This window comes from Eucyclogobius newberryi, unplaced genomic scaffold (genome assembly GCF_026437365.1).
Source record: "Eucyclogobius newberryi isolate DKJ021-1_F unplaced genomic scaffold, fEucNew1.0.hap1 SCAF_11, whole genome shotgun sequence".
Lineage (NCBI taxonomy): Eukaryota > Metazoa > Chordata > Actinopteri > Gobiiformes > Gobiidae > Eucyclogobius > Eucyclogobius newberryi.
The window spans coordinates 37,677,580-37,690,923 of record NW_027315735.1 but is presented as its reverse complement, the minus strand read 5'-3'; the positions used below and the strand labels follow the sequence as shown (position 1 = coordinate 37,690,923).

General features: G+C 45.0%; 1 protein-coding gene across 2 annotated transcripts in view; it reads right to left on the bottom strand.

The window, feature by feature from the left end:
- The window catches only part of LOC140354822 (copine-1-like), a 46,811-nt gene that overhangs the window by 7,893 nt on the left and 25,574 nt on the right, over positions 1–13,344 (bottom strand). For both annotated transcript variants that reach the window (XM_072440063.1, XM_072440064.1), the window contains exons 4-10: positions 10,346–10,420; positions 10,138–10,209; positions 9,990–10,073; positions 9,513–9,602; positions 7,356–7,526; positions 3,871–3,930; positions 3,197–3,330 (exon numbers count right to left, since the gene is read on the bottom strand). In XM_072440063.1, the coding sequence (XP_072296164.1) occupies positions 3,197–3,330; positions 3,871–3,930; positions 7,356–7,526; positions 9,513–9,602; positions 9,990–10,073; positions 10,138–10,209; positions 10,346–10,420 (686 nt within the window). The remainder of the gene's footprint in view (positions 1–3,196; positions 3,331–3,870; positions 3,931–7,355; positions 7,527–9,512; positions 9,603–9,989; positions 10,074–10,137; positions 10,210–10,345; positions 10,421–13,344) is intronic.

Here is a 13,344-nt window from a genome sequence, read left to right as displayed (position 1 = left end):
ACCTGGGTTAATCTGAGTTTAGACCTGGGTTAGTCTGAGTTTAGACCTGGGTTAGTCTGAGTTTAGACCTGGGTTAGTCTGAGTTTAGACCTGGGTTAATCTGAGTTTAGACCTGGGTTAGTCTGAGTTTAGACCTGGGTTAGTCTGAGTTTAGACCTGGGTTAGTCTGAGTTTAGACCTGGGTTAATCTGAGTTTAGACCTGGGTTAATCTGAGTTTAGACCTGGGTTAATCTGAGTTTAGACCTGGGTTAATCTGAGTTTAGACCTGGGTTAATCTGAGTTTAGACCTGGGTTAGTCTGAGTTTAGACCTGGGTTAGTCTGAGTTTAGACCTGGGTTAGTCTGAGTTTAGACCTGGGTTAGTCTGAGTTTAGACCTGGGTTAATCTGAGTTTAGACCTGGGTTAATCTGAGTTTAGACCTGGGTTAGTCTGAGTTTAGACCTGGGTTAATCTGAGTTTAGACCTGGGTTAATCTGAGTTTAGACCTGGGTTAGTCTGAGTTTAGACCTGGGTTACTCTGAGTTTAGACCTGGGTTACTCTGAGTTTAGACCTGGGTTAGTCTGAGTTTAGACCTGGGTTAATCTGAGTTTAGACCTGGGTTAATCTGAGTTTAGACCTGGGTTAATCTGAGTTTAGACCTGGGTTAATCTGAGTTTAGACCTGGGTTAGTCTGAGTTTAGATCTGGGTTAGTCTGAGTTTAGACCTGGGTTAGTCTGAGTTTAGACCTGGGTTAATCTGAGTTTAGACCTGGGTTAGTCTGAGTTTAGACCTGGGTTAGTCTGAGTTTAGACCTGGGTTACTCTGAGTTTAGACCTGGGTTAGTCTGAGTTTAGACCTGGGTTAATCTGAGTTTAGACCTGGGTTAATCTGAGTTTAGACCTGGGTTAATCTGAGTTTAGACCTGGGTTAGTCTGAGTTTAGATCTGGGTTAGTCTGAGTTTAGACCTGGGTTAGTCTGAGTTTAGACCTGGGTTAATCTGAGTTTAGACCTGGGTTAGTCTGAGTTTAGACCTGGGTTAGTCTGAGTTTAGACCTGGGTTACTCTGAGTTTAGACCTGGGTTAGTCTGAGTTTAGACCTGGGTTAATCTGAGTTTAGACCTGGGTTAATCTGAGTTTAGACCTGGGTTAATCTGAGTTTAGATCTGGGTTAGTCTGAGTTTAGACCTGGGTTAGTCTGAGTTTAGACCTGGGTTAGTCTGAGTTTAGACCTGGGTTAATCTGAGTTTAGACCTGGGTTAATCTGAGTTTAGACCTGGGTTAGTCTGAGTTTAGACCTGGGTTAATCTGAGTTTAGACCTGGGTTAGTCTGAGTTTAGACCTGGGTTACTCTGAGTTTAGACCTGGGTTAGTCTGAGTTTAGACCTGGGTTAATCTGAGTTTAGACCTGGGTTAATCTGAGTTTAGACCTGGGTTAATCTGAGTTTAGACCTGGGTTAGTCTGAGTTTAGACCTGGGTTAGTCTGAGTTTAGACCTGGGTTAATCTGAGTTTAGACCTGGGTTAGTCTGAGTTTAGACCTGGGTTAATCTGAGTTTAGACCTGGGTTAATCTGAGTTTAGACCTGGGTTAATCTGAGTTTAGACCTGGGTTAGTCTGAGTTTAGATCTGGGTTAGTCTGAGTTTAGACCTGGGTTAGTCTGAGTTTAGACCTGGGTTAGTCTGAGTTTAGACCTGGGTTAATCTGAGTTTAGACCTGGGTTAGTCTGAGTTTAGATCTGGGTTAGTCTGAGTTTAGACCTGGGTTAGTCTGAGTTTAGACCTGGGTTAGTCTGAGTTTAGACCTGGGTTAATCTGAGTTTAGACCTGGGTTAGTCTGAGTTTAGACCTGGGTTAGTCTGAGTTTAGACCTGGGTTACTCTGAGTTTAGACCTGGGTTAGTCTGAGTTTAGACCTGGGTTAATCTGAGTTTAGACCTGGGTTAGTCTGAGTTTAGACCTGGGTTAGTCTGAGTTTAGACCTGGGTTACTCTGAGTTTAGACCTGGGTTAGTCTGAGTTTAGACCTGGGTTAATCTGAGTTTAGACCTGGGTTAATCTGAGTTTAGACCTGGGTTAATCTGAGTTTAGACCTGGGTTAATCTGAGTTTAGACCTGGGTTAATCTGAGTTTAGACCTGGGTTAATCTGAGTTTAGACCTGGGTTAGTCTGAGTTTAGACCTGGGTTAGTCTGAGTTTAGACCTGGGTTAATCTGAGTTTAGACCTGGGTTAATCTGAGTTTAGACCTGGGTTAATCTGAGTTTAGACCTGGGTTAATCTGAGTTTAGATCTGGGTTAATCTGAGTTTAGATCTGGGTTAGTCTGAGTTTAGACCTGGGTTAGTCTGAGTTTAGACCTGGGTTAGTCTGAGTTTAGACCTGGGTTAGTCTGAGTTTAGACCTGGGTTAATCTGAGTTTAGACCTGGGTTAATCTGAGTTTAGACCTGGGTTAGTCTGAGTTTAGACCTGGGTTAATCTGAGTTTAGACCTGGGTTAATCTGAGTTTAGACCTGGGTTAGTCTGAGTTTAGACCTGGGTTACTCTGAGTTTAGACCTGGGTTAGTCTGAGTTTAGACCTGGGTTAATCTGAGTTTAGACCTGGGTTAATCTGAGTTTAGACCTGGGTTAATCTGAGTTTAGACCTGGGTTAGTCTGAGTTTAGACCTGGGTTAGTCTGAGTTTAGACCTGGGTTAATCTGAGTTTAGACCTGGGTTAGTCTGAGTTTAGACCTGGGTTAATCTGAGTTTAGACCTGGGTTAGTCTGAGTTTAGACCTGGGTTAGTCTGAGTTTAGACACACAGCACTTTCAAAATGACATAAAACATTTACAGTTAAAATAAAATAGAGTTCTGGTCGAGTAAAGCCAGTTTCAGACTCTGTGGCTTTAATGTCCCAAGCCCAGAGTGGGACGTCCCGGATGTCCCACCGGACCACACCCTCTGACCCTCCCTTACCTGTCGTCGTGCTGGATGACCTGACCCTCTGACGCTTTGACCCTCCCTTACCTGTCGTCGTGCTGGATGACCTGACCCTCTGACCCTTTGACCCTCCCTTACCTGTCGTAGTGCTGGATGACCTGACCCTCTGACCCTCTGACCCTTTGACCCTCCCTTACCTGTCGTCGTGCTGGATGACCTGACCCTCTGACGCTTTGACCCTCCCTTACCTGTCGTAGTGCTGGATGACCTGACCCTCTGACCCTTTGACCCTCCCTTACCTGTCGTAGTGCTGGATGACCTGTCCCACTGACCACAGAGCGGTCAGATACTGGTTCATTCCGTCTGAACTCATGAAGTGCAGAGACTGAGGAGAGCGAGGGTCACCGTTTGACCCTGTGAAGTCTATGCCCACCTGCAGGGCAGAGGTCAGAGGTCAGGGTTCAGAGAGGTCAGGGTTCAGAGAGGTCAGGGTTCAGAGAGGTCAAGGTTCAGAGAGGTCAGGGTTCAGAGAGGTCAAGGTTCAGAGAAGACAGGGTTCAGAGAGGACAGGGGTCAGAGAGGGCTTAGAGAGGGCAGGGGTCAGAGAGGGCTTAGAGAGGTCAGGGGTCAGAGAGGGCAGGGTTCAGAGAGGGTAGGGGTCAGAGAGGTCAGGGGTCAGAGAGGTCAGGGGTCAGAGAGGGCAGGGCTCAGAGAGGGCAGGGCTCAGAGAGGGCAGGGGTCAGAGAGGGCAGGGGTCAGAGAGGGCAGGGCTCAGAGAGGGCAGGGCTCAGAGAGGGCAGGGGTCAGAGAGGGCAGGGGTCAGAGAGGGCAGAAGAGGACGCTTTACTGAAACATGTTCAAATTATAATATTCTGTAGATTTGTGTTGAAATAAAACTATTAAAGGACAAATACTAATCTTGAAGCTTTAGCACCTCCTGCTGGACAAATGAGGGATTACACCAAATACTCACAGTGAAGTTGATCTGACAGCCGCCCATCACATAGTCCAGGAACGTGTACTGGGCCAGGATCTGAGGAGACAGGGTCAGTTTAGAGCTGGTTTAGAGCTGGATTAGAGCTGGTTTAGACCTAGTTTAGAGCTGGTTTAGAGCTGGTTTAGAGCTGGTTTAGAGCTGGATTAGAGCTGGATTAGAGCTGCTTTGGATCCAGTTTAGAGCTGCTTTAGAGCTGGATCAGAGCTGGTTTAGAGCTGGTTTGGAGCTGGTTTGGAGCTAGTTTAGAGCTAGTTTAGACCTGGTTTAGACCTGGTTTAGACCTGCTTTAGAGCTGGATCAGAGCTGGTTTAAAGCTGGATTAGAGCTAGTTTAGAGCCAGTTTAGAGCTGGATTAGAGCTAGTTCAGAGCTGGTTTAGAGCTGCTTTAGACCTACTTTAGAGCTGGTTTAGACCTGGATTAGAGCTGCTTTAGATCTAGTTTAGAGCTGCTTTAGAGCTGGATCAGAGCTGGTTAAGACCTAATTTAGAGCTGGTTTAGAGCTAGTTTTGAGCTGCTTTAGACCTAGTTTAGAGCTGGATCAGAGCTAGTTTAAAGCTGTATTAGAGCTGGTTTAGAGCCAGTTTAGAGCTGGTTTAGAGCTATTTTAGAGCTGGTTCAGAGCTGGTTTAGAGCTGGATTAGAGCTGGTTTAGACCTAGTTTAGACCTGGTTTAGTCCTGGTTTAGCACTGCTTTAGACCTAGTTTAAAGCTGGATTAGAGCAAGTTTAGACCTGATTTAGAGTTGGATTAGGGCTAGTTTAGAGCTGGTTTACCCTAGTTTAGACCTGATTTAGACCTGATTTAGAGCTAGATTAGAGCTGGGTTAGAGCTAGTTTAGAGCTGGTTTAGAGCTGGTTCAGAGCTAGATTAGAGCTGGTTTAGAGCTGGTTTAGAGCTAGTTTAGAGCTGGTTCAGAGCTAGATTAGAGCTGCTTTAGAGCTGGATCAGAGCTGGTTTAGAGCTGGTTTGGAGCTGGTTTGGAGCTGGTTTGGAGCTAGTTTAGAGCTAGTTTAGACCTGGTTTAGACCTGGTTTAGACCTGCTTTAGAGCTGGATCAGAGCTGGATCAGAGCTGGTTTAAAGCTGGATTAGAGCTAGTTTAGAGCTGGTTTAGAGCTGCTTTAGACCTACTTTAGAGCTGGTTTAGACCTGGATTAGAGCTGCTTTAGATCTAGTTTAGAGCTGCTTTAGAGCTGGATCAGAGCTGGTTAAGACCTAATTTAGAGCTGGTTTAGAGCTAGTTTAGAGCTAGTTTAGAGCTGGTTTAGAGCTAGTTTTGAGCTGCTTTAGACCTAGTTTAGAGCTGGATCAGAGCTAGTTTAAAGCTGTATTAGAGCTGGTTTAGAGCCAGTTTAGAGCTGGTTTAGAGCTGGTTCAGAGCTGGTTTAGAGCTGGATTAGAGCTGGTTTAGACCTAGTTTAGACCTGGTTTAGTCCTGGTTTAGCACTGCTTTAGACCTAGTTTAAAGCTGGTTTAGAGCTGGATTAGAGCAAGTTTAGACCTGATTTAGAGTTGGATTAGGGCTAGTTTAGAGCTGGTTTACCCTAGTTTAGACCTGATTTAGACCTGATTTAGAGCTAGATTAGAGCTGGGTTAGAGCTAGTTTAGAGCTGGGTTAGAGCTAGTTTAGAGCTGGTTTAGAGCTGGTTCAGAGCTAGATTAGAGCTGGGTTAGAGCTAGTTTAGAGCTGGTTTAGAGCTAGTTTAGAGCTAGTTTAGAGCTGGATTAGAGGTAGTTTAGAGCTAGTTTAGAGCTGGTTCAGAGCTAGATTAGAGCTGGGTTAGAGCTAGTTTAGAGCTGGGTTAGAGCTAGATTAGACCTGGTTTAGACCTGCTTTAAAGCTGGATTAAAGATGGATTAGAGCAAGTTTAGAGCTGGTTTAGAGCTATTTTAGAGCTATTTTAGAGCTGGTTTAGAGCTGGATTAGAGCTAGTTCAGAGCTGGTTTAGAGCTGCTTTAGACCTAGTTTAGAGCTGCTTTAGAGCTGGTTTAGACATGGATTAGAGCTGGTTTAGACCTAGTTTAGACCCGCTTTAGAGCTGGTTTAGACCTAGTTTAGAACTGGTTTAGACCTAGTTTAGAGCTGGTTTAGACCTGTTTTAGACCTAGTTTAGAGCTGCTTTAGAGCTGGTTTAGACCTGAATTAGAGCTGGTTTAGACCTAGTTTAGAACTGGTTTAGACCTAATTTAGAGCTGGTTTAGAGCTGGTTTAGAGCTAGTTTTGAGCTGCTTTAGAGCTGCTTTAGACCTAGTTTAGACCCGCTTTAGAGCTGGTTTAGACCTAGTTTAGAGCTGCTTTAGACCTGGATTAGAGCTGGTTTGGACCTGCTTTAGACCTAGTTTAGAGCTGGTTTAGAGCTGGTTTGGAGCTAGTTTAGACCTGGTTTAGACCTAATTTAGAGCTGGTTTAGAGCTAGTTTTGAGCTGGATTAGAGCTGGATTACACCTAGTTTAGAGCTGGTTTAGAGCTGGTTTAGAGCTCGATCAGAGCTGGTTTAAAGATGGATTAGAGCTGGTTTAGAGACAGTTTAGAGCTGGTTTAGAGCTATTTTAGAGCTGGTTTAGAGCTAGTTCAGAGCTGGTTTAGACCTAGTTTAGAGCTGCTTTAGAGCTGGATCAGAGCTGGTTAAGACCTAATTTAGAGCTGGTTTAGAGCTAGTTTTGAGCTGCTTTAGAGCTGGATTAGACCTAGTTTAGACATGGTTTAGACCTGGTTTAGACCTGCTTTAGACCTAGTTTAGAGCTGGATCAGAGCTAGTTTAAAGCTGGATTAGAGCTGGTTTAGAGCTGGTTTAGAGCTATTTTAGAGCTGGTTTAGACCTGCTTTAGAGCTGGTTTAGACCTAGTTTAGAGCTGGATTAGAGCTGGTTTAGACCTAGTTTAGACCTGGTTTCGTCCTGGTTTAGCACTGCTTTAGACCTAGTTTAAAGCTGGTTTAGAGCTGGATTAGAGCAAGTTTAGACCTGATTTAGAGTTGGATTAGAGCTAGTTTAGAGCTGGTTTACCCTAGTTTAGACCTGATTTAGAGCTGGTTTAGAGCTAGATTAGAGCTGGGTTAGAGCTAGTTTAGAGCTGGTTTAGAGGTAGTTTAGAGCTAGTTTAGAGCTGGTTCAGAGCTAGATTAGAGCTGGGTTAGAGCTAGTTTGGAGCTGGTTTAGAGCTAGTTTAGAGCTGGATTAGAGCTAGTTTACCCTAGTTTAGACCTGATTTAGAGCTGGTTTAGAGCTAGATTAGAGCTGGGTTAGAGCTAGTTTAGAGCTGGTTTAGAGCTAGTTTAGAGCTGGATTAGAGGTAGTTTTGAGCTGGTTTAGAGCTAGTTTAGAGCTGGTTCAGAGCTAGATTAGAGCTGGGTTAGAGCTAGTTTAGAGCTGGTTTAGAGCTGGGTTAGCGCTAGTTTAGAGCTGGTTTAGAGCTAGTTTAGAGCTGGTTTAGAGCTGGTTTAGAGCTGGATTAGAGCTCACCTTGCAGCTCTTCACGTTCACGCTCCCTGAGTTCTTGTAGCTCTTCTTCTTCTTCTGTTTCTCGGGATGAACACAGTCGAAGCTCAAAGTTTTCTGCAGCGACGCCACAGAGCAAGAGAACGAGCCAATCAGATCATGAGAACCGTCTGAGTCATAGTCCGAGCAGTCCACCTGACCAATCACAGAGAGAGGAGGGTTAAATTGGCCAATCACAGAGAGAGGAGGGTTAAACCGGCCAATCACAGAGAGAAAAGGGTTAAACCGACCAATCACAGAGAGAGGAGGGTTAAACCGACCAATCACAGAGAGAGGAGGGTTAAACCGGCCAATCACAGAGAGAGGAGGGTTAAACCGACCAATCACAGAGAGGAGGGTAAAACCGGCCAATCACAGAGAGAGGAGGGTTAAACCGACCAATCACAGAGAGAAGAGGGTTAAACCGACCAATCACAGAGAGAAGAGGGTTAAACCGACCAATCACAGAGAGAGGAGGGTTAAACCGGCCAATCACAGAGAGAGGAGGGTTAAACCGACCAATCACAGAGAGAAGAGGGTTAAACCGACCAATCACAGAGAGAGGAGGGTTAAACCGACCAATCACAGAGAGAAGAGGGTTAAACCGACCAATCACAGAGAGAAGAGGGTTAAACCGAACAATCACAGAGAGAGGAGGGTTAAACCGGCCAATCACAGAGAGAAGAGGGTTAAACCGACCAATCACAGAGAGAAGAGGGTTAAACCGACCAATCACAGAGAGGAGGGTAAAACCGACCAATCACAGAGAGAAGAGGGTTAAACCGACCAATCACAGAGAGGAGGGTTAAACCGACCAATCACAGAGAGGAGGGTTAAACCGACCAATCACAGAGAGGAGGGTTAAACCGACCAATCACAGAGAGAAGAGGGTTAAACCGACCAATCACAGAGAGGAGGGTTAAACCGACCAATCACAGAGAGGAGGGTTAAACCGACCAATCACAGAGAGGAGGGTTAAACCGACCAATCACAGAGAGAAGAGGGTTAAACCGACCAATCACAGAGAGGAGGGTTAAACCGACCAATCACAGAGAGGAGGGTTAAACCGACCAATCACAGAGAGAAGAGGGTTAAACCGACCAATCACAGAGAGGAGGGTTAAACCGACCAATCACAGAGAGGAGGGTGTATCCATGTGCATCAATAACACATTTTCAAGGTTAAACTGATTCAAATGCTAAAGATTTTAAGTCTTTAAGAACAAAACATGCGCAACAATTTGGAATTTCCAGTTACTTAGGGCGAGCTAGGGCGAGCTAGGGCGAGCTAGGGCGAGCTAGGGTTATGTTCTCGTCACAAAATTGTATTTTGGCTTCACAAAAGTCAAATCTGAATCATAAAAGGTTTATTGCCGGTGTGAGTCATTCTCAATCTGTGGGTCTAGAATGGAAACTCAGATTTATCCCACTCCGAGTAGGCCCTGCCCACTGGGCATCTTTTCTAGAAAAGGGTTATGGGTAAGTGTTTAGGGGTAAGGGTTAGGGGTAAGGGTTAGGGGTAAGGGTTAGGGGTAAGGGGTTAGGGGTAAGGGTTTAGGGGTAAGGGTTTAGGGGTTAGGGTTTAGGGGTTAGGGGTAAGGGTTAGGGGTAAGGTTTAGGGGTAAGAGTTTAGGGGTTAGGGGTAAGGGTTAGGGGTAAGGGTTAGGGGTAAGGGTTAGGGGTAAGGGTTAGGGGTAAGGGTTAGGGGTAAGGGTTTAGGGGTAAGAGTTTAGGGGTTAGGGGTAAGGGTTAGGGGTAAGGTTTAGGGGTAAGAGTTTAGGGGTTAGGGTTTAGGGGTAAGAGTTTAGGGGTAAGAGTTTAGGGGTTAGGGGTAAGGGTTAGGGGTTAGGGGTAAGGGTTAGGGGTAAGGGTTAGGGGTAAGGGTTAGGGGTAAGAGTTTAGGGGTAAGAGTTTAGGGGTTAGGGTTTAGGGGTAAGAGTTTAGGGGTTAGGGTTTAGGGGTAAGAGTTTAGGGGTAAGAGTTTAGGGGTTAGGGGTAAGGGTTAGGGGTTAGGGGTAAGGGTTAGGGGTAAGGGATAATGGTTAGGGGTTGAGCAGGCGTTAGAGTAGGGTTAGGGGTTAGGGTTTAGGGGTTAAGCAGGCGTTACCCACAGCTCCAAAAAGAATTCTAGAAGAGTTCAGACCTTCAGAGGTCGGTCCAAGTCTCCAGAGCAGAACGTGTGAAGAGGAACCGAGAACTTCTTCCACACAGGATTCAGATTGTTCTTCACCACCTACAAACACAAACAGGGTCTAAACCAGGTCTAAACCAGGTCTAAACCAGGTCTAAACCAGGACTAAACCAGGTCTAAACCAGGTCTAAACCAGGTCTAAACCAGGTCTAAACCAGGACTAAACCAGGACTAAACCAGGACTAAACCAGGTCTAAACCAGGTCTAAACCAGGTCTAAACCAGGTCTAAACCAGGTCTAAACCAGGACTAAACCAGGTCTAAACCAGGTCTAAACCAGGACTAAACCAGGACTAAACCAGGTCTAAACCAGGACTAAACCAGGTCTAAACCAGGACTAAACCAGGACTAAACCAGGTCTAAACCAGGACTAAACCAGGTCTAAACCAGGTCTGAACCAGGACTAAACCAGGTCTAAACCAGGAGTTACCTCGGTGCGATGGGCCAGGATCCATTTTCCGTTGTCTCCTTGTTTGAAAATCTCCAAAAAGGGGTCAGACTTTCCAAACGTGTCCTGAGAAACAGAAACACATAAAGACCAGAGCACAGTCCAGACCTGGTCCAGAGCTGACTCTGACCTTCTTGTCCAGATTCTTGGCTTCAAGCTCCAGTTCGATGGCTCTGTTGTCTTTGATCTCCTCTGCAGTGACCTGAGGACGGACGTACACAGGGAGCAGACACAGAGACAGAGACAGAGACAGAGACAGACAATAGGTGGACTTTAGAAAGTGTATTGACTCGGACAGAACAGACTGTAGCTTCATTACAGTCTCTGTTCGGACTCACGGTGATGGAGCCTTTTCCTGCAGGTTTGTTCTTCTTCAGCTGCAGAGGGCGAGTCACACTTTTACTGGACACGATCTGGAGAGTGAGAGAGAGAGAGTTAGCCCCGCCCCCACACCTGTCCAGGCCCCGCCCACAGCCACACCTATCACTTTTCTATTTGAACCTTAGATTGAGAAGTGTTGTCAAAAGAATCGAAATTCAGAAACTAATTTATACTAAAACAAATATCGAAATTAGATATTAATTTGAACAAGTTTGGAAAGTACAGAAGTGAACACTTTAGATCATATTTGACTCCATGTAAGAAGCGGAGGCCGGCCCCGATCACTGGTGTGATAAAAAAACAAAAACAAAATATACATCAAATAAAATATCACTTTTCTGTCAAATATAGGCTATTGAATCTATTATTTAATTCATTTCACGTCATATTTATTAAGGATACAAGTGCAGACAGATGCCTGAGGGCAAAAAAATAATAAGAATAATAATATTTTTTTAAAATATGACTTGGCATGTTTGGCGGGCCGGATTATAAAGACAAATGGGCCACAGTTTGCCCACCCCTGCTTTAAATGATCTCTTTTCAACTGGAGGCCCGCGGGCCTAATCCAGCCCACTAGGCAATATGGTCCGGCCCGTCATCGTATAATGGGCCATAGACTGTCCTTAGAGCACCACAGTGTTAGCTCTGTTACTCGGTACCACAGTGTTAGCTCTGTTACTCGGTACCACAGTGTTAGCTCTGTTACTCGGTACCACAGTGTTAGCTCTGTTACTCGGTACCACAGTGTTAGCTCTGTTACTCGGTACCACAGTGTTAGCTCTGTTACTCGGTACCACAGTGTTAGCTCTGTTACTCGGTACCACAGTGTTAGCTCTGTTACTCGGTACCACAGTGTTAGCTCTGTTACTCGGTACCACAGTGTTAGCTCTGTTACTCGGTACCACAGTGTTAGCTCTGTTACTCGGTACCACAGTGTTAGCTCTGTTACTCGGTACCACAGTGTTAGCTCTGTTACTCGGTACCACAGTGTTAGCTCTGTTACTCGGTACCACAGTGTTAGCTCTGTTACTCGGTACCACTGTGTTAGCTCTGTTACTCAGTACCACAGTGTTAGCTCTGTTACTCAGTACCACTGTGTTAGTAGCTCTGTTACTCAGTACCACTGTGTTAGTAGCTCTGTTACTCGGTACCACAGTGTTAGTAGCTCTGTTACTCAGTACCACAGTGTTAGCTCTGTTATTCAGTACCGCAGTGTTAGCTCTGTTATTCAGTACCACTGTGTTAGCTCTGTTATTCAGTACCGCAGTGTTAGCTCTGTTATTCAGTACCACTGTGTTAGCTCTGTTATTCAGTACCACTGTGTTAGCTCTGTTACTCAGTACCACAGTGTTAGCTCTGTTACTCAGTACCACAGTGTTAGCTCTGTTACTCAGTACCACAGTGTTAGCTGTTATTCAGTACCACAGTGTTAGCTCTGTTATTCAGTACCACAGTGTTAGCTCTGTTATTCAGTACCACAGTGTTAGCTCTGTTATTCAGTACCACAGTGTTAGCTCTGTTATTCAGTACCACAGTGTTAGCTCTGTTACTCAGTACCACAGTGTTAGCTCTGTTACTCAGTACCACAGTGTTAGCTCTGTTACTCAGTACCACAGTGTTAGCTCTGTTACTCAGTACCACAGTGTTAGCTCTGTTACTCAGTACCACAGTGTTAGCTGTTATTCAGTACCACAGTGTTAGCTCTGTTATTCAGTACCACAGTGTTAGCTCTGTTATTCAGTACCACAGTGTTAGCTCTGTTATTCAGTACCACAGTGTTAGCTCTGTTATTCAGTACCACAGTGTTAGCTCTGTTATTCAGTACCACAGTGTTAGCTCTGTTATTCAGTACCACAGTGTTAGCTCTGTTATTCAGTACCACAGTGTTAGCTCTGTTATTCAGTACCACAGTGTTAGCTCTGTTATTCAGTACCACAGTGTTAGCTCTGTTATTCAGTACCACAGTGTTAGCTCTGTTATTCAGTACCACAGTGTTAGCTCTGTTACTCAGTACCACAGTGTTAGCTCTGTTACTCAGTACCACAGTGTTAGCTCTGTTACTCAGTACCACAGTGTTAGCTCTGTTACTCAGTACCACAGTGTTAGCTCTGTTACTCAGTACCACAGTGTTAGCTCTGTTACTCAGTACCACAGTGTTAGCTCTGTTACTCAGTACCACAGTGTTAGCTCTGTTACTCAGTACCACAGTGTTAGCTCTGTTACTCAGTACCACAGTGTTAGCTCTGTTACTCAGTACCACAGTGTTAGCTCTGTTACTCAGTACCACAGTGTTAGCTCTGTTACTCAGTACCACAGTGTTAGCTCTGTTACTCAGTACCAGTGTTAGCTTTGTTACTCAGTACCAGTGTTAGCTCTGTTATTCAGTACCAGTGTTGGCTCTATTATTCAGTACCACAGTGTTAGCTCCTGTTATACAGTACCACAGTGTTAGCTCCTGTTATTCAGTACCACAGTGTTAGCTCTATTATTCAGTACCACAGTGTTAGCTCTATTATTCAGTACCACAGTGTTAACTCCTGTTATTCAGTACCACAGTGTTAGCTCTGTTATTCAGTACCGCAGTGTTAGCTCTGTTATTCAGTACCACTGTGTTAGCTCTGTTATTCAGTACCACTGTGTTAGCTCTGTTACTCAGTACCACAGTGTTAGCTCTGTTACTCAGTACCACAGTGTTAGCTCTGTTACTCAGTACCACAGTGTTAGCTGTTATTCAGTACCACAGTGTTAGCTCTGTTATTCAGTACCACAGTGTTAGCTCTGTTATTCAGTACCACAGTGTTAGCTCTGTTATTCAGTACCACAGTGTTAGCTCTGTTATTCAGTACCACAGTGTTAGCTCTGTTACTCAGTACCACAGTGTTAGCTCTGTTACTCAGTACCACAGTGTTAGCTCTGTTACTCAGTACCACAGTGTTAGCTCTGTTACTCAGTA